At 47.6% G+C, this 18,895-nt stretch overlaps 1 protein-coding gene across 6 annotated transcripts in view; it reads right to left on the reverse strand.

Moving 5' to 3' along the window:
* Positions 1–283: 283 nt before the first annotated feature.
* Positions 284–18,895, reverse strand: part of Tsp74F (Tetraspanin 74F) — a 458,205-nt gene continuing 439,593 nt past the window's right edge. For 5 of the 6 annotated variants that reach the window (XM_075690187.1, XM_075690189.1, XM_075690188.1 and 2 more), the window contains 7 exons: positions 13,518–13,588; positions 7,972–8,163; positions 6,403–6,477; positions 5,699–5,794; positions 5,096–5,266; positions 4,476–4,559; positions 284–3,318 (listed from right to left, as the gene is read on the reverse strand). In XM_075690187.1, coding sequence (XP_075546302.1) covers positions 3,271–3,318; positions 4,476–4,559; positions 5,096–5,266; positions 5,699–5,794; positions 6,403–6,477; positions 7,972–8,163; positions 13,518–13,580 — 729 coding nt within the window. In that variant the 5' untranslated portion in view covers positions 13,581–13,588 and the 3' untranslated portion in view covers positions 284–3,270. Of the gene's footprint in view, positions 3,319–4,475; positions 4,560–5,095; positions 5,267–5,698; positions 5,795–6,402; positions 6,478–7,971; positions 8,164–13,517; positions 13,589–17,304; positions 17,617–18,895 lie in introns of those variants that run through there. The other variant, XM_075690185.1, reaches the window with a different exon arrangement.

An 18,895-nucleotide genomic window follows, 5' to 3' on the forward strand; every position in this document is an offset into this window, starting at 1 on the left:
TACTACTTATGGTAAACCCCTGCTTCTTTCCCCTCCTTTTCTGCAGCTCCCCTTCTTTAGGCGACACCGTGGATTTGACTAAAGGCTTAAAAAGCCACATTACTGGGTGTTTGCAACCCTTCTGTACTCAACAACTTTCATCACTATTTCCTCCCTCTTTCGTTTTTCTTTTTTTTTTTACCCTGTCATACCAGCAGGCATACCATCCGCATACTGAGCCTCGCCGAATTGTATCACATAGTGGACGTAAGTAATCGCCGTCTGTTTAAGACAAAACAAGAAATCGCGCTTTCGAACTGTTTATTTCTGAAATAAATATTCAAAAGACAACGCAAGATAATTTACATTGCCAAGAAGTGACAGAGTGTCGAGAAGAAGAAAAAAAACACAACAACAATGCGCTCTCGCGTCCTCTGACCAGTAGGTTCTGGGCATCATACATAGTACATCATTAATACAGACACAAGTTGGGCTATGGGAGAGCACAGCTACATATTTTACACTTGGAAACGTCTAAATCTAGTACATTGCTTATAATGCTTATATAGACAGGGCAAATGGCACTTCTCAAGGAGCGCCTCAACAGTAAATGCTTGCTCAATTAAGGCAAACTACATTGATGGTGTAAAGCAACACTGCGTTATCATTCAATGAAAGAGCATGACATGTGCACATACAATATTTGAAACAACGGTAGTGCGATAAGAAAAAAAAAACGAGGGATTCCTACACATCTCGCGAATAATATTCAAACCCAAAACGATGTGGCTTTTCAAAAAATAAGGTAACACATTGTACATTGCGACAGCCATCACACTTAACGTCAGCGGATGCACACTTATCGTCACCTTGGACACAATGAAAGATTTTAGGCAAGTGTATATAACATCAAAATTCACTTGTCTTTACACTTCGACAGCGACAATGACACAGCAAATTACACGTTTGCATTTGAGAAAGAACACTCGACTTCAATTTTCTGTCACGCGAGAACCTATAATATTTTTCAAGGATCGTAGTGGCCAACGCAGACAACTGTGGTTATCAACAAGACTGCGATTTGGATAAAGCTACAACAGCTTTTACACGAGAAGTCGAAAAAAAAAGACACAAACGTTTTATTCGTAGACTGTGATTATATTTGACGATAAGAGCACGAATGAGGACAGACATCGAGTTCGAGAAGGGTGAGCGCGATTGTGCGAGATTTTCTCTCTCGTCTCGCGGCATGACGTAACGAGATAGTTGTGAGGACATGCGCTAGTGCCGCGTCTCATAATTGGTCGACGAACGCGGATTTTTTTTTCTTTGCACACGGAGAGGTTGAGGAGAATAACTGACGTTCAAATTCACATTATTCACATTTAGAGTCATACACGTACGTGCGTATTCCCCCATGACGTCATTCTCTGCCATGATTCCTCGATCATACAACGAAAATCACTTATAGTGAACCCGTTGCGCGGCTGGGGTCAATGGCCCTTATGTGCTATGCTTCAGCCATAGGTAAAGGAGCATGTGAGAACATATCACATTTTTTTCTGTATGGGAGCCCTGGTCACTCAAGGGTAATGTCAACAATACAAACCGTCCCGGAAGATTTTAAACATTGCGGTATGTTTGTGTATTGCGCTTATCTATGTCCCATGTTTGCATGGGCCGTTCCAACTGCTTCCCGTGTTGTCAACATATTTGATACGTAACAATGAACTTGTGTAAATGTACAACACATTTTAACACCCCCAGTGTTAAGGAGCGTTCAATGCATAAGGCAGAATACGGCACGAGTTATCGTGCATTGGTCCCAGTGTTTTGAAAGGCTGTTTTCATCCTCCTTTGGACTGTTATAGAACAGCCAGATGACAAAAAATGGCATATCACAAAACAAAAACTCATTCTTGTTTTCGTGTAAACGATATGTGCAGTGCCACTCGTACGTGGGCAAAAACGCACAAGCATAGATGAGATGTGTGCAAGCTGGCGAATAAACAACTAGACTAAGGCAGTGCAAAAGGTCTTGTTAAAACATGAAAACACTACAGACATGCCTCGAGTGATACGGAGAGGCAAGACTAGATGAGAAACACATTCAGTCAGATCTTAGCAGCGCAGTAAGTCTCTCAAAGCACTTTCGATAAGTACAAATATCGAACAAAATTGACCTCATTATGTTAACGTAAAAATTCAATGAACACTGTTAATTGAGTTCCAGCTGATATGTTTTCTCTTGCCACATAGACTGGCTAACATTGTTAAAACTTACAGTCGTAGCATGCATTCAAATGATAAGAACGTGAGAAAATGAACAAGATGGCAACTGTAATGGTCTCTTAAAAAAAACAAAGGAAAAAATTCGTGTATCGATGTATGACGTTGTGTTTTTCTTGAGGATTCGGATCCTTCAATGCAGATTTATTGTCAGCGCAAGAAACATAGCTGCGTAGTGAATCGCGCGTGTGGTGTGAGGATCATTAATGCTTACGGTGTGCTGTAGTTCTCCATAGTACTGATTCTTCTGTCTACAACACGATTATAAATGCAAGTTATTATGTTCAGAAAAATAACCCTTGTCCACTAAACAGGCTCAGGGGCATGGTCTAAGAAAGCTGTACAAAAGTTAATAAATTACAGAAGGCTTGACAAGCAGGAACGGCATGAAAAAACAACGCGAGTTGACGACACAGCGATACACACAACCAAACGCGCAATGCAGAAGAGTCGAGGAAGCGTCTCCGCACTCCAGGCACAACGAATGTAATAGTCCATATACAATAAAAAAAAGTAGGGGCGGGGAGGAGAGGGAGTAATAATCGCGCAAAAAAAAAACACCTTTAACAGAAACGGCGCACTTCTCACTGGAATGGCAAGAAAACAAAGCTCGCCTTGCTCGTTTAAAAATGTCCGTGCTCCAGCATTTTCCTTTTTTTGGTGAATTCCAGTATAGGCACTTCTAAAGCGGTGTCCACTCATTGTAAAGGCGGCTGTGGCTGCAGAAGCTTCCCTCCTGCCGCCAGGAGTTCTTCGAGTCTTGCTCTTCTTCTTTGTCGTCACGTGGCCGGACCGGGGGCAAACACTAAACAAAACTCAAGGGCGAAAGCCGCTGTGAAACTCAACAACGCCAGCGACGTGGAGAGCCGTCGTTGGCACCTTTGGTTGAAGGAGGAGCGAGGCACGCGCGCACACACACACACGCACGCGTGTGCACTGTAGCGAGGAGTAGGCACCAGGTCGCCGCCGGATATGACGTCATGGATAGGCTCCGCTCGTTGCTTAGCGGATCATGAGGAACATGGCGCACGACAAGACCATTCCGACAACCTGCGAGAAGCAAAAGAAAAGCGATAGTGTTACGAGCTGTTCTTTCAAGTGCGCAGAGAAAGCAAGCGTATGTATACCAGACACGCAAGGAGAGAAGAAACGTACGAACAATGTATTGTTCTGCAAAAGTCTGGGCGATGCAGTAAGAAGAATGACCAACTAACAAATACTGAAACCGATACTAGAACGTTATGCGCACCGGCGCTTTCAAGCAAACGTGTGTCGCACTTGTGGTATAGAGCGCAGCAGACGGTTACGTCAACTAGAAGCAGCGTAACCTTACACGTAAAATACACTTAATAAAACATGGAATGGACATAAAAGGGAAGAAGGCAACAGTATTTTGCAGCCATGTGATTTTCTACCGCCGGTGTCGTACTTAATACCTGTCAGCCCAGCAACAGATTCAGTTTGTAAAATAGGTCGAAGTCGACATTTGAGATCAAGAAGTTAGGTTCGCGCATTGCCGCGTTTAAAATTAGCTTTCCTTTGTGTTCTCTACGTTGATATCAAACTGAACCTTTCTGTGCTAAACTGGCTGTTCGAGAACGTGTTCTTACAGGGGCATTAGCAAAATATAACGAAGTAATTTAACTTTTCTTTTGTAGCAAATCGGGTGGAACTGTTAGGATCATACGCGTTTCTGTATCTGTGTGATTTAGCCTGCCTTAACAGCTGCTCTGCCATGTAGAAACAAAGTTCGATTACAAAGAGTATTGATGAATCACATAGGGTGTGCTGACATCTGTCTGCTTTCGTGAAGCATAATCATCAATCAGCGAGTGAGCATTCACAAACGTGTACTACTGCGTTAACTCCGTTCAAAAAATATATTGTTTATTCTACATGTTCTAGAGTCGCTTTTGATGATTGTGCAACTTGAATAAACATTAAATATTTTATTCAATCACAAACAAATTTTGGTGCTCCGTTGGGTAATAAACAAAGTTCTTCAGCTTTAAGAAATATTGCGTGTAGCGCAAAAAGAGGCACGATGAAAAATAGTAACGATGTTTCGTGCTGGACTATCAGCTGAATTATGATATGAGAAAGCCTTCTTAATCACACCACAGGTTTTTTTTTTTGCGCTCCATTTCACTTTCTTATTGCTGAAAAGAAAGATCGTGTTCGTCTGAACAAAATAAAGGGACACTTACTAAAAGGCAGGCGATGCCGATGCCTATTCCACCTACAATGACAGCGTGTCCCTTGACGAAGTCCCGGACTTTTTCGTGACAGCTCTGCAAAAGTCAAAGAGAGGTACGCGAAGATGTTAATTTTGGCATTGCAATGAGAACTTTACCGATTATCTACCCTGTGCAAGAAAAATTTAAATAATATGACTTGGAAGAGCGCCTCGCAAACAGCCGTCTAAATGCAATAACTGACAGACAATCTATCACTGGTTTCCAAAACACACGATGACTGCGTCAGCGTTCGTGGCCCTTCTACCCATTTTGTCGTATCCATAATATCAAGTGGTTTCCGAAAACATTTCAAAGCTGTACTCTATTTCTTAAGCACTGATCGGCAACTCTCGCCCCACGAGGGGCGAGAGTTGCCGTAACAACGATGAGTCCTACTCAACCGTGAGAGTTTATTTTTAAAAATGCAATTCTAATACCTTGGGAGCCTGCAAAACTGTCCTCCTGTGTGACTGTTTGAAGATGCCACAACCAAAGAAGCACAGTCATGATATCTAGCATGCTCTAGGGGACTGAGGCTATCTAATGCAAGATAATTCGTGCGGTAGGTAAGAAATAGTGAAGGCACTCACGTCCATGTAAGTGTCTCGGTCCGTGGGATTCTTGGAGCAAGCATGAAGCCACTCCTTTTTCATGCAGCACGACTCCGGCACTTGATGGTTCGCGTTGAAGTGCGAGTTCTTGAGCTGCCAGATTCGGTACGGTTCAGTTTTCGCTTGTAGTCGAACGCCACAGCACTGGAACTGCAGAAAGAGAAATCGATATAATGAGTTGAAAACCTGAACTCGCGTTCAGATGGAAGCAGTTATGCTTGGCAAAAGTTATTTTGTTTGATGTTGAATTCAGAAATAGCCGTAAACACAACGAAATAGCCTAGTCCTAACGTGTGCTCTGAATGTGGCTCATTTTCTAATTACGATCTGGTCAAGTCGTCCGAGCTCTATATATTTTAATTTCAGACATATCGCCAATGCTGTCATTGCTCCGGTGGGACCACGTGACCCCGTTGTTAGCCTGCCCTTGCGGGAAAGTATGTCATAGAAAGTGTAACTTTGGCGTCGCGTGCGAGCACAGATTCGCTGCTTTCTGTTTGTCCCACGCCTTTATTCTTGATTCCTACACACTGAGATATTCGCGGTCACTTGTAAGACACACGGTTCAAGATATTAACTTACGTGCTGCTGCACTGCGTCCCATGCGTCCGTGACGACGGAGTCGTTCTTGTAGGAGGGAATGGACATGACCATTTCTTGGTACATCCGGTCGTCCACCTGAAAAGTACAAAATTGAAGGAGAACACATGAAACGGCGGTAAAGGATCTCGCAACCGTGAGAGCAATAAATGCTGCACCGCAGTGCACGCTTGCTTATCTCAGTTCTTTTACGTAAGAAGGAGCTCTTAACATTATGTTACTCGTGACAGTGCCAATTATGCACCTACCTGGCACTATCATTTAGCGCTGGTATAAGGTCCTCATATAACTATATCCAGCATGCATTTCCCAGGTCAGAATTTAATTCCGTTGGATAACTCTGGTAATTCTGTCTAAGCTTTGCACCAGTCCCTATGCCCGCCTCTCATCTGCCATATTTTGACATCCTCATCTTTGTGCTCACATACGTGAGCACAAGTGTGAGCAGTGCTTGCTCTTATGAATAACGTTCTCGAGTTGCTGGACTAAAACAAAAAGAGACATTCTCGCTGGCATGAAGTTATGTCATTCATTAAAATTGACCCTCATTCCTTGCCAGATAAACAAAAAGAGAAACTGTAATCGTGTGCTCTTCTATGAAGGCTTGACGTAAATAAACACACTATAATATTAATTACTACCTCTAAGTGTGGCTCTTACTTACGATAACCACTGATATTGCTTACCTCATTCCTGAAGACGTATCCTAATATGCCTCCGACGAGCATTGTGATGAATATCATGAAGAGTATTATGAAGTACTGGAAAGAAATGAAAAAGGAGACAATTAACAACGGTAGGCGACGGACACTGGGGAAGACCAAAAAAGCAAGAATGTGTTCATAAAGTGAATGACTATAAAAAGACTTGTAGCATTTCAAATTTTATTTGATAGCCACCGTACCTTTCTCTACACAGTCGTGCCTGACTGTGTGCTAATAAAAGCCACTCTGTGCACTCAAACTAGGATTTCCTAACACTGGTTCCCATTTTTTAAAGAAACCTACACGTGCTTGTGAATTTTTGCGTAATTCTACAAAACTATAGGCTGTTAATATCGTTGCACTTACTGATCTAATCAAGCATTTCATGTTTACGATTGAGGCATGTTTGCTTATTCATTCACTGTAATATGCTTTATTCCCCTCAAAGCCAGTGAGCACCAGGAATCGAAGTAACATTTAGTAGTATATATGTTGTTGTTGTTGTTGTTGTTGTTGTTGTTGTATTGCGGCACCGCCATTCTTCACTCCTGTCAAACATACACTTCGCATGCTATACTACATCCCCGGGGTTCCCGAACACACGTTCAGGGTGAATGACATTGCTCATTGTCCCCAATCCTGCCGGCGCACATAACAGTTTTCGGCGGCACAGCATTTCGCTATAAGACAGCGCGAGCAATCCAAGATACGCTGCTCGAAAACAATAAGGCAGAAGGTGTTCGAGACAATAAAGAGGCATGCCTACTCGCGCTGGCCATTTGTTGACCGCGTCTCTCAGTTCGTTTCCATGTCGACAAAGGTACAACAAATAACTCGGCGTGCCTGCACGAGTTCGGGCACGGCACCCGCTGCCTACGGGCTCGGGCAGCACGTGTCGCGAGCATTCCCAGATCAATATGCGAGCACGATTCCGAGAAACTACCTTTCCGTGGGGGGGAGGGGGGCGGGTCGATGCCATAGAAGCCGTTGAGGCCCGTGGATTTCGGACCGCGACCGCACGCGGCCATTGGTCGCTTCCGCCGCAAAGTGTTTCGGCCGGCGGCCTGCGATCGTTTCTCAAAGCGGCAGGACGAGGAGGAAGCGGGTCACCGAAGGACGATGCACTTATTTGCCGCGTCCCGACCGAGGCCGTGTCGCAACGAACTTTCTCGGATACGCAGAACGCGCTCGTTCGATAATCGCTCGATTAAAGACCACTGGCCGCGTAACCGTATAGAGTGTAGCGTGACGGTGTTTCACTCTCCTTGTAGAAGCGTTACACGCAGGCAAAGCTAAGAATAGGTTTTCTTTCCTCGCTGCGCATGGTAACACTTAAACACTCGATGCCCAATGGGGAGCCCTCGCTGACAAGGTGAAATATCGCTTACTGCAAGCAGAAAAAGAAAGGCGCCAGCTGTAGAAAAACGTTTTTTGTTTAACGTTTATGATGACACGTTTTCGAGCAACACTGCCAGAGATATCGTCTGCATGACTCCATGCATTCAGACACTGTCTTCGGCGTACGGGCATGTGGGTCGCAGGGAAACCTACCGTGAGAAGCATGCACTTGATCTCCTTGAAGGCGCCGAGGCAGCCGAGGAAGGAGATTATAGTGACGACGACCCCGGTGGCGATGAGAATGGACGCCGAGCTGACGTACAGGTCCGTGCCCAGGAGCCGCTCCATGAAGGACCGGTCGGCCAGGGTCCAGATGCCCACCGCGAACACCACCACTCCGCCAACCTGGGTGTTTGCAAGGTGGTGCATGAGCCAGGGGTTAAACACTTGAGCGCTGCCTCTCTCATTGCCTACATCTTTGCCTACGACTTTGGCTAGACAGTACTTTACAAGGAACGTAGCTTTGCCACGGAAGATTCATTTGCTGGGAACGTCGTCAGCCCCTCCAAAATGCTTTCACGTCAGTTTTAGTTCCTAGGGATGAGCGCAAGCTGAAACTGAGCGAAGGGAAGACACCACGAGCAATTGTGCTGCATTTTATACGTCTCTCATTGTATATTTATCACCTAAGCTGCATTCCTCAGGACGGAATACTATTAAAACAACGACTGGAGACCCTGCTGCGAACTTGCTTTATACATTTTGCTCGGCGCCTCGAAGGCTGTGCAAGAAATCCGGTGGGTGGCTTTCTACAGTGACCTACCTACATGCTATGTCGGTCATGGCAGAATGCCATTCATGTTAATTGGCTTTATTTCTGTTGCGCTAAATAAACGCAGGAAAAGCTTTCTTGTTTGTCAATACGAACCTAGACAACAAGCTGTTTTTCTGAAACTTTACCCGCAGCCATGGTGCCCTCCAGTAAGCTCGAGGAGCTTAGTAAGGCTGTGCGGGCAACGTCCCTAATTTTCAGAATGAGCAACGTTGCGCTGATTGAAACAGAGCAGAATTGATTGCGCACAATTAGCGAATACTTTCCATTCCCCGGCCATTATGGTCCCTTCAAACGACCTCGAGCTTTACAAAGCGCTGTACAAAAGGCTCGCGTCTGCGTCGGCTTCGATGCTTCACATTCCCACTGCGTGATATGCCAGCCTGAAATAAATGCGTTTTTAATCGCTAGATGTTTATTTCGGCGTCATGTATTCCATTGTCAGGACAGTTCTTACACCCTGGCGCTCGGGCAGTCTTTCCTTGCGCCTGACTCAGTGACCCAATTTACGCACCGGTGAACGGCGGCTACGGTCGACTTTTCGTTCGTGATTGTTTACCTGCCACGCATGAGTTCGTGTGTAAAATGACGCCAGTTTGGCCAAAATTAAATGTGCAGTCTGCTATTCATGCCACTTGCATTAACCGTTAAACCGCACTGCCACAGTACTAATTTCGGGTTCAGGCAGTACAGTTATCATATTTATTACTGCGCCTTTGTATAATCTAACCAAGCACGCAGGGAAGCCATTTACAAAGCATAATGTTACAGCTTGCAGTTGTGCAATTTCGCTTTCCCATAAACGCCGCTACTTAAGTTCCTCTGCTTAGGTACAACCATGCTGACCTTTAGATCACCGCGTTGTATTCGGCAACTACAAAGATCAGGCTCGCGGACCTGTGCCACTACAACGCTCCCCTTCTATCCAAATGTTCCGACATTGCGGCGCGTGGAGCATGGCCCCACGCATCACATGCTTACAAAGCGACGCGGGCACCGCTACGTTTCATGAAATCAAGTAGCCTCAGGGACCGATTACAGGCGTGAAGTTATGGACAACCGCACATAATCACACTGATAGTGAATCTCCTTTCTTTTCTTCCCTTATACCACTTCACCTGTGTAGGGTAGCAAACCGGACGTGCGTCTGGTTGACCTCTCTACCTTTCTTTCCTTCTTAACCTCCTCCGCCTACTTTGCCTCGCACTATATTTCAATGGCGGCGCGCAGCCATGTGCCCGCTTCCCAAGCTTCAATCCTAAAGATGTTCCCATCGCCACGCCGAAGCTGCTCCTTCTTATTTTATTTTTCCTCTCGCACCTACTCGGTGCCTCTCCGGTGGGCATCGTCGCAATGTGCCTCGACGGAGACCACACGGCAGCAACTAGGAGAGGACAGACACCGTTGAACGGGGCGCTGAAGTACACAGGCCCAGATAGTTGGCGTCTCATCGTCTGCTCCTTGGTCTATAAGAGCTGCCTCGTCGAAAGAGCACGGGGGCGCCAGCAGGGACGGACGAAGGCACAGGCATGCCCATCCCCGGGACCCCGATCACTCCATTTTTAATGTCGCTTGCCCGGGATCGGCGGGCCAGCCAGGTCGGCTCGGCTAGGGGACCACACCCAAAGTAAAGAAGAAAAAAAAACGAAGCACACCACGTTGGGCCCACATCTACGCGTAGCACGCTCTCTCTCTCTCTCTCTCGCTCTCTCTCTCTCTCTCAATCCTCGTCGTCGAATCTGCGCCGCTCGCTGTTACCCACGGCCCGCTCTGTCCTCCGCTCCGAAACCGCAGGGCTCGCGTCCTCCTCCTACAGCTGGGCCCGGCCCGATTTCCCGGCGCGCAGGTACAGCCTCTCGCTTTCGCAAAGCCCTTCATTACGCCGGTGTCGTCCCAGCCTCGGCTCTCTTTCCTTCTTTCTCACCGCGTCTCGCTCTCCGGATTTGCCTTTCGACAAGCTGTGCTCGAGCGCCTGTGCTGCGCTCCTTTTATAAGCCGTTTCAAAAGGGCAAGTTCCTTCGGCGCTCCACGGGGAAGAGCGCGCCCGTGGATGACCTTTATTAACTGGAGCGCTGTCGTGGTTTATTTATGCTCCTGGCACGCTGGCTCGAACGCACAAAGTCGTAATCACGACCCGGACGGTACCGGAGACGTATATCAATGGAATATGAGCCCTGTGAGGGACGCCAGATGCGCGTACACGTGAAGACTTGGGCTAACGAATGCACAACGCTATTCTTTCGCTGCGACTGCGAGGGTGCGTGGGGAAATGATTACGCTTGATTTTTCCATTTTTTTTTTTGTCTCGTGTGCATTCTAACGACATCGTGGAGCGAAGCGAACTGGTTGCCTCTACAAAATTAAATGCAAATAAAAAAAAACAACGCGCTCCACATTAGGTGCGAGACGCTCGGCAACGACAACAGTCAACACCGCGCTCCAAATGACCCACAGCCACTTACTTTTATTCCATCTTTATTTCTCTTCATTACACTTCTCTCGCATACCTCGCGTTCCAACCATGTCATATCCTTGCGTCGACAATTCTCAGGGGCTTCGACTTTCATGTGCGCAACTTATAACGTTTCCAGCTCAGCATTTTGACCAGGCACCGGCTCGAAACGTTCACTTTATTTACTTCATGCAATAAACTGTTCTCAAGGGGCCTGATTTCTTTCCTGCATTTCTTTCGAATGCGTCACGGCACGTACGCCGGTGGTTTTTTTTTCTTTCGTTACGCTGCCTTGACTCAAAACCAGAGTCGAACCAACGACCTCAGAACATCTCGTGATCCCCTATCGTTACTGGGTTTATACTCGCTTCTTGATCGTAACCTCGACTGTCCCGTGCGTGGTAATCGAGCGTGCTAAAGCACCCGGGCATCCCGAAGCAACATCTTTCATTAACGCTCCCTCATCTTCGATGGCACGCTGGCTTTGTGCAACCTTCGGCACGACAAAACCGTGATATATAACCGAGTTTACGCGACGACGACGCGCCGACGTTTTGTACAGAGGAGTCCATAACCTTCACCGATCCACGCGCCGAGCTCAAGGGGAAGGATACCAAAAAAAAAAGATCCTAATAAATTTACGAAGGCCAGCCGCTTAAAAATTAATCCACATACACACCGACGACGCAGACGTTCCTCCAAAACATCGAAACATGCATATTTCCTTCGGATTGGGTTTTTTTTTCTTTTTTTGCCTCATCAATTCTACGACGACATTTGGACACGTGTTTCTCTCTTCGAGCCATTTTTCTGCTTTCTCAGATTTTCTCATTCTACTCGGTGCCGATCGCACGCGGACTGTAGCAGAGGACCGCGGCCTCGTCGCACCAACAGCGATAACAGAAAGGTCGTTCCTCCTTTTGCAAGAAGAAAATAAATAAACTAATGTATCTGAACACCGACGATCATGTGTGATGCAAGAGGACCCCGCGCCATCGCATCACGCAGTCCCTCAAGCATCCTAATTGCTTTGAGCGTCGTCGAGCCCTCTTTCCACGGGGAGTTGCAGTATAGTAATACCGGCAGACGGGTTAGCGCTCTCTCGCACGAGGGAAACGAGAGACAAACAGCGAGACCATGAAGGCAAAAAAAAGGAAAAAGAAAGAAAGAAACAAAGAGAGAAAGAACGAAAGAAATGATAGGAGGAGATCTTAAGAAGAAACAAACAAAAAAAGCGCGATAGTTGGAGATACGGGGAAACGAAAACAAGTTGGAAAAGAAGGTTCGCATGTCGAAGGAAAGAAATAAACGTAGGAGGAGGATCCGTCGGCCACTTGATTACGTGGGAGGGTGCCGAATAAAGTGCCGAGTGCGCGTGTGCCTCTTTACCCTTGAGCGAAACAGAATCCAGCGCATATCGCCGATCTCCCTCGGCCAAGCGCATGCGAAGCTGAAGCGGCGTGAATGAGGAGGGGGGGGGGGGGTAAGATGCAGCCGGCCAGTATCTTTTTTTTTTTTCAGTCAAGGTCTCCAGACGCGTTCACGGGTCGTCCTTCCGGTTTGCGGCGCAGCGAAAGCCTATGCGTTGAAGAGACCCTTACAGGGGCGAAAAGCGGCGCTCGCACTCATGCTTTCGTTTAGGCATCGTCAAATCTTTAGAAGCTACAGAGCCCCGGAGACTAAGAGGGCCAACGCTTTTTATATCCTGCTCTTTTGGCGCCAGGCGTGCGCACGTATATGTCCTTGCAGTAGCTTTAGGTGGCACCTACAACTCACAGAATGCCTTAGAAAATTACGACAAAACTGTGCAGGGACTATTGAATAACAAAAAAATGAGGGTGGGTGGGGGAGATCACACTCATGATTTATCAACCCTTTAGCTTGGCTTTCTAGCACAGATGAGATTGCAAAAGCATGGCGACAATACCCTACAGCGCTAACAAGAAAGCTGAGTCTATTTTCTCTATACAACTTCAACCCAAAAGTAAAAGGAGAAATAACACACTGTGCAAGGTAAGCAACCAATACTTCTACGTTGTGAGTTAGGTATTCAAGTATTGCGGCAAAGCCTCCTTACTTAGCGAAGTTGCTCTGCACTGCAATCTGCGGGTCAGAGCCGCAAGGATTCTCTCAAATCTTTTCTACTCACATTGAGGGAAACAATCGATGCTGCCTATATTCTCCAATCTTTTCTGAGCAGGTAAACGTCTATATCGAGGGATGGCAGGGTTTCAAATTTGAAAAGCTCGCGTGCTCATAAAATTGGCATTCAAATAACCTTTCTAAGTCATTCCTGTGGATTACCTTGTGCTCGTGCTCAGGGTTAACTCAAGCGACTAACCGAACTGCAGCTTGCGCATCTTTTTTTTTTTTGCTCTTCAAAAAAAAAAAAAACAAGGCAGCGCTCTAGATAAGATATAGTGTTGCGGTCGTTACATTAACAATTTCAAGGCTCGGGCGAAGAGCAGTACTCACCATGATGATGAAGTTGGCCACGAAGAGTGCATACTTGACTACTTTCCCGCACCCCTCCAACATTCTGGTATCTGTAACACAAGGCAAAAGAAAGAGGCAAGAGTTACTCGACACGAAGTCACCACAACCTCCACTCGCTAGAAAACGACTTACAAAACAGATCGCATTACTCTTGGCTGCATAACTGCTTATAGAAACACACGAAACATTTTGACGAAGCACAAAACAACACTTGCTCAAAACGTCTGGCAAATAATACGGGATTGGAACAACCCACAGGATGATTTGTTTCCCCGTCCGAGTTTCCTTCACGCTGAAATTGAAATGGACGGACAAATTTGAGGGCACAAAAAAAAAAAACGACAAACAGAAATATATCCTCGGATAGCCTCAAACCGCACAACGCGTCAGGAGGTAAACAAAGGATGACGCCGTCGCTGTTTCCGCGAGATAGAGAGTGACGTAAACAGTGGGACATATTGAAGCGAAGCAAAACGCAAGCGAAGGAAACGTAATCAGACCGATATCGTAATGCGATGGCCCGGTATTTTTAGCCGCACCGCTCGTCGCGGCGCTCGGGTGTGGTCCTTTCCTGTACGAGGAAGGAACAATCAGAAACGTTGTGGACCTCCGAAAGTCACAAAGATTGATGCCGGCTTCGCCAACCTCCCCCCCCCCTCCCCCACACCAAGCTCGACGGCTGCTACAACCACCCTCCCACCCAGAATAGGAAATGCGGCCATCCCTGAAATGTACGCGTCGTCGGAGACCGGCCTGCGACAAGGTCTCTCGTTCAAGGATCGTGCGCTGACAAGTCCCCGTACGCGGAAAGATCGATGTCGGTGAATTATGGCCACACCGTCCGAGATTAGCGCGGCGCTCGGCGCGGAGCTTCTTGCGGAAGTGTCTCGAGCGAGCGGGATACAGAAGAGGTTCATTTGGTTTATTGGGCGACGGACGGTGATGAATGTAGGATGAGATACGTCTTCTTTGTCACTTGTTATCGGTGAGTTCTTGCGCCAAGCCACGGGGAGCGAGAGCCTGTATTTCTCCAATTGTGTGTATGAATCATTAGTGTACAGCTGTGAAAATTTCTCTCATCGCATTCAACGTAACGCAGGCGGCGGGCTCTTACGCTAGGAATGAGCGAATATATTTCGTTGATTATACGAATTCAAAGAAAAGGTTAGCGTCGCAGGCCCCCAGCAAGAAAAATAAATAAATAAATGAACTCATTGAAAGCACTCAAATGTACTGAAGATTGGCAGTCTAAGATCCCTTAGACATGCAATTATCTGCCACTCGGTTTTGGTTTGTTTAACAACTGCACTTATAACTGCACTTGGGCATAAAAGAAAACACACAGGATAGAAGAGACAGATATGCGCAGCTGCGCAAAGTGAAATTTGCATCCACTATTTCCAGGCGTCTTATATTAACCGTAACAGCGTTGCGTTTTCGTATTAGTGTTCATTTCCTGAATGTCAACAAAATATATGGGGCAACTTCGGGTCTCTTTTTAATTATTTTTCTCGAATGCTAAATCCACGCGCTGTCGAAATCTAACGGTATGAAGGTAGGCCTCAAATAATCACGCGCCAAAACGTATTCATTTCGTCAAACAACATATGAATGCGGAAATATTTAGAAAAAAAATGCCAAAGAAGAACTGCATGTTTTTTTTTTCTTTATGCCCACCACCAGTACAACTAAAGTGCTTTATTTGGGCGGCGTTCAAAGACGCCGCAAGTGGTTGTCGCCGCCATTGCAACAGTAATGTGGCCTTAGCTGTGTATGACAAATGTGACAGTTAGGTTTCCTTCTTTCTATCTTTTTCGGTGCATAATGCAAATAAAATGGCGCCGATATGTGCATCTGGTGCAGAGCTGAGACTTCAAGAGGCAGCAGGTACCGCATGAATTGTCTCAGTCAAGTAGGGCGTGCTCCAATGGAACCGACATCTGCCACTGAAAGGTTGGCTTCCTTCACTGACGCCGAGCGCCGTGGTAAAGTCTTACTTACGGTCGCTTTACTCCCACTAGACTTACCGTATTAGAAGTTTCGTAAACGCTTTAATAGGGAAATGATGTATCTGTCTTGCTAAAATATGGTGCTCAACGAAGGCTACCGTATATTTTCCTGCTGCAGCGTGCGAATCGTGCCATGAGGCCTTGAACCCGGAAGAAGCCTTCGAAGGTCTCACTCTCGAAAACAACAGAAGTAGGTAGACGTCTGCACGCAGACGGTGTCACATCCTCCATTCTTTCACTGTTTTCTTGTTTGTCTTTAGACATATTTAGCGACAGCTATTCTGCTCCTATTTCATCCCACCTTCTCTATTTCTCCCTCTCTAGCTTCTAAGAGACCTTGTCGCGAAATCTGAAGAGCGACACTGTTTCAGGGTGCGACCGTCTCCAACCCCAGACGAACAAACACGTGTCGTATCGTCGGGATTTCTAGCAACAAATAACTAACCATTTAACGACTTTATGACTGCGTTAACTCGACATCGCAAAGAACGCCCCTGCAACCAACCTTTTCTAGATATTGCATGAGACGCCTCTTCTCTCTTAACAACTTGCAGCTGAGATGGTCATGCAATGTATTCAGCCGTATGGCTAAAGACGGGAGAGGCAAAGGGTGGTTATACAATTAACTTAACGCTCACCCGTGGGAGAAAAGTAAGCAGCGATAAGTATAGTGCGTACTCCAGCTCGAAAAACGCGACAGGTAAACGCATCCACACCAGAGCCACCTGCGTGTGCTGGCGGTACACGTCCACGGCGACTTCGTACTTTGAGACCGTAGCAAAGAACCCAACTGGAACGCCCGTTCGCGCTCAGAAGAACAGGATACAGTGATCTTCGCAAAGGTGCGCGCTTTGTACTTGCAACAATTACTCAGAGCTTCACCACCGCCCCCCCCCCCCCCTCTCAGTTAAAGGTGCCTAATAACGCACCATTTTCGGCGAAGAAAAAGGATTCCGCGAGCGCGCCTACCCACGTGTGATGGTCGCTCTACGGGATATCAACTCACGCTCCGCCGGCGGTCAAATTACAGGTTTCGCAGGTCGCCGCCTGAATAAGTCAGGAGCACGCAAAACTCTGCTCACGTGTGTTTCTTTTCCTCGTGGCGAAAGGCACGGACCGAAAGCCGCAATTAACCTCACGCTCCTGCCCTCGTAGGTGCCGCAGAGGTTGCCCGTGTCACATTGCTGAGGAAGTTGTTACGAAGTGTGGCAGTAACGCAAAGAAAAATGATCCCCCTTCAGCTTGCGAAGAAGCTTCAGACACGATGACGTCGCAAGAAGGCCATGCACTTAGAAACGCCCGTATTAACGTGAGATCTCCGTCCCCCCTTACCCACCCCCCCTCCACTCCCGCCGCTAGTCAGTGAGCTAATACGTGTGAAGCAAATATCCCAGAATGTAGACATGACTCGTGTGCCAGCGAGTCTAATTTACGACAGATATACGTCGTTGGCTGTGTCTGGGTGCAATAGATTATCACCTATCAGCACAATCACCTGGCGCCTTCCCTTGTTGCCTCTCGACTTGTTCAACGAAGGCTTTATACACGTTCCCAGCTACTATGAAACACTACGGCTACTAGGAAACACTTGAAGACACACACACACACCGAGGCAACATAATCGCGTTCTGATGACATGCTTATAGTCGTTACGCGAGAAATTCGCTCAGCGTATAACAACGCCGATGAAAGACCACCAAATAAACACATAGCACAGATATCGGCGTGCCCAACGGAAATAGTACTTCTCGACTCACCCACATTCTCAACCATAGCATCGAGGAGAAGGTGGGCGGAACAGCCCAAATCGACGCGACTTCCTCCGCCAGCCGAAGCGGTATTGCCGGCACGAGAGAAACGACAGCCACCAGCCAAGAAAACTTCGCGCGCACGCGCGCGCACTACGGGAGCGCAGGCTCGCCCAGCGCCGTCGAATCGACGAGCGACCAACCCGGTGTCGAAGCGCACGCAGCACTGACCCCAACCGGACGCGACAGGCTCTCGATGAACAAAGCGCCGAGGGACCGGCGACGGCGACGCAGTGCAACACGCCGATGCGACGCGTCACCTTTGCGCCGTCGGCGGCGGGAGGGTCGCGAGGGGATGCGAAGACTGGAGCCCGAGACAAAGCCAGAGCCGAACGCCGAGTGAAAGATGTCGGCGGGAGAGAAGGCGTCGCGAAAGAGACGGCGCGCATGTGCTACGTGGTACGTACGCGGTCGAACCTCGAGATTGACCCCGCCTCCGTCGACCCCGTCACCACCGCGTTTATCGCCGTCGCCGCCCGCGCCGCCGATCGACCGGCCCGAGAGAGCAACACCTACCCAATCGCGTGCTAAGCGACCGGTACAGACTCGCGTTCGATGAGGGTGCGACTCCATTTGGCTGAAGCATGACCCCCGCCGGAAAGAAAGAAAGAAAGAAAGAAAGAAAGAAAGAAAGAAAGAAAGAAAGAAAAGGAAAGCTTTCAAACTCGAACGAACGAAACAAAGAAACAAAATGAAACGCTGTCAAGGGATGAAAGAAAGTGTATTTGCAAAGATATGCACTTAGTTTCGCACACAGCTATACCACGGCAAAACTTCGCCTTTCCGCTTTCAGGAAAGCTTTCCGTCGCACGGTCTGCCGAGGACGGCCGATGCGGCATCGCTTCCTAACAACGCACGCGATAGACGGGAGTGCATAGCGCGCTCTCGAAAGTGTGCACGTGTACAGGCTGTGAAACCGGTCGTAGACTGCTCGACATTGTGTAATATACTGCAGCACGTGCAGCCGTCACCCAGGTACAATATCTACTGCGCCGCTCTGTGAATGCATTAAAAGCTTTGGCATCGAGCACGTTGTGGGTTTGTGTGTAGCGCGTCTCTGCTGTGTGTGCGGCCTTCGGCTCAGATAGAAGCCGCACGAGAAAAAGCGCCGCAATACCGAATGCGCGAAGAAATGAAGATAAAGGGGGACTGTAGCAACCTGGATTCTACTTGACTTTTGTTGTTCTTTTCCGATAAGTTTGTATTAGGTGGCCTCAATGGAAGAGGAAGCTGCAATGCCTCTTGGAAGGTTTCTTCCCGCAATAAAGAGAGTGGTGCGGACTGATTAGATTGCTAACCATCGAGGCACGGCGGGAGCTCGTACGCGTTCGTAACGGTTAAGAGTGCATCGTACGACCTGGATCTCGTACGGCGCAAATAGCGAGGCTGCAATGCTTTCCTAAGACCGTTCACCCGTCGCGTCGCGTTTTTCTTCAGAGAGAGGAACGTCCCTCGGCGGTCACTGCACCAAGTGCGGGAGAAAGAACACGAGCACGTTGTGCGTTACTGTTCTAGAATCGCTGCCGTTGTGAGAACGAAT

This window comes from Dermacentor variabilis, chromosome 4 (genome assembly GCF_050947875.1).
Source record: "Dermacentor variabilis isolate Ectoservices chromosome 4, ASM5094787v1, whole genome shotgun sequence".
NCBI classification, from domain to species: Eukaryota; Metazoa; Arthropoda; class Arachnida; order Ixodida; family Ixodidae; genus Dermacentor; species Dermacentor variabilis.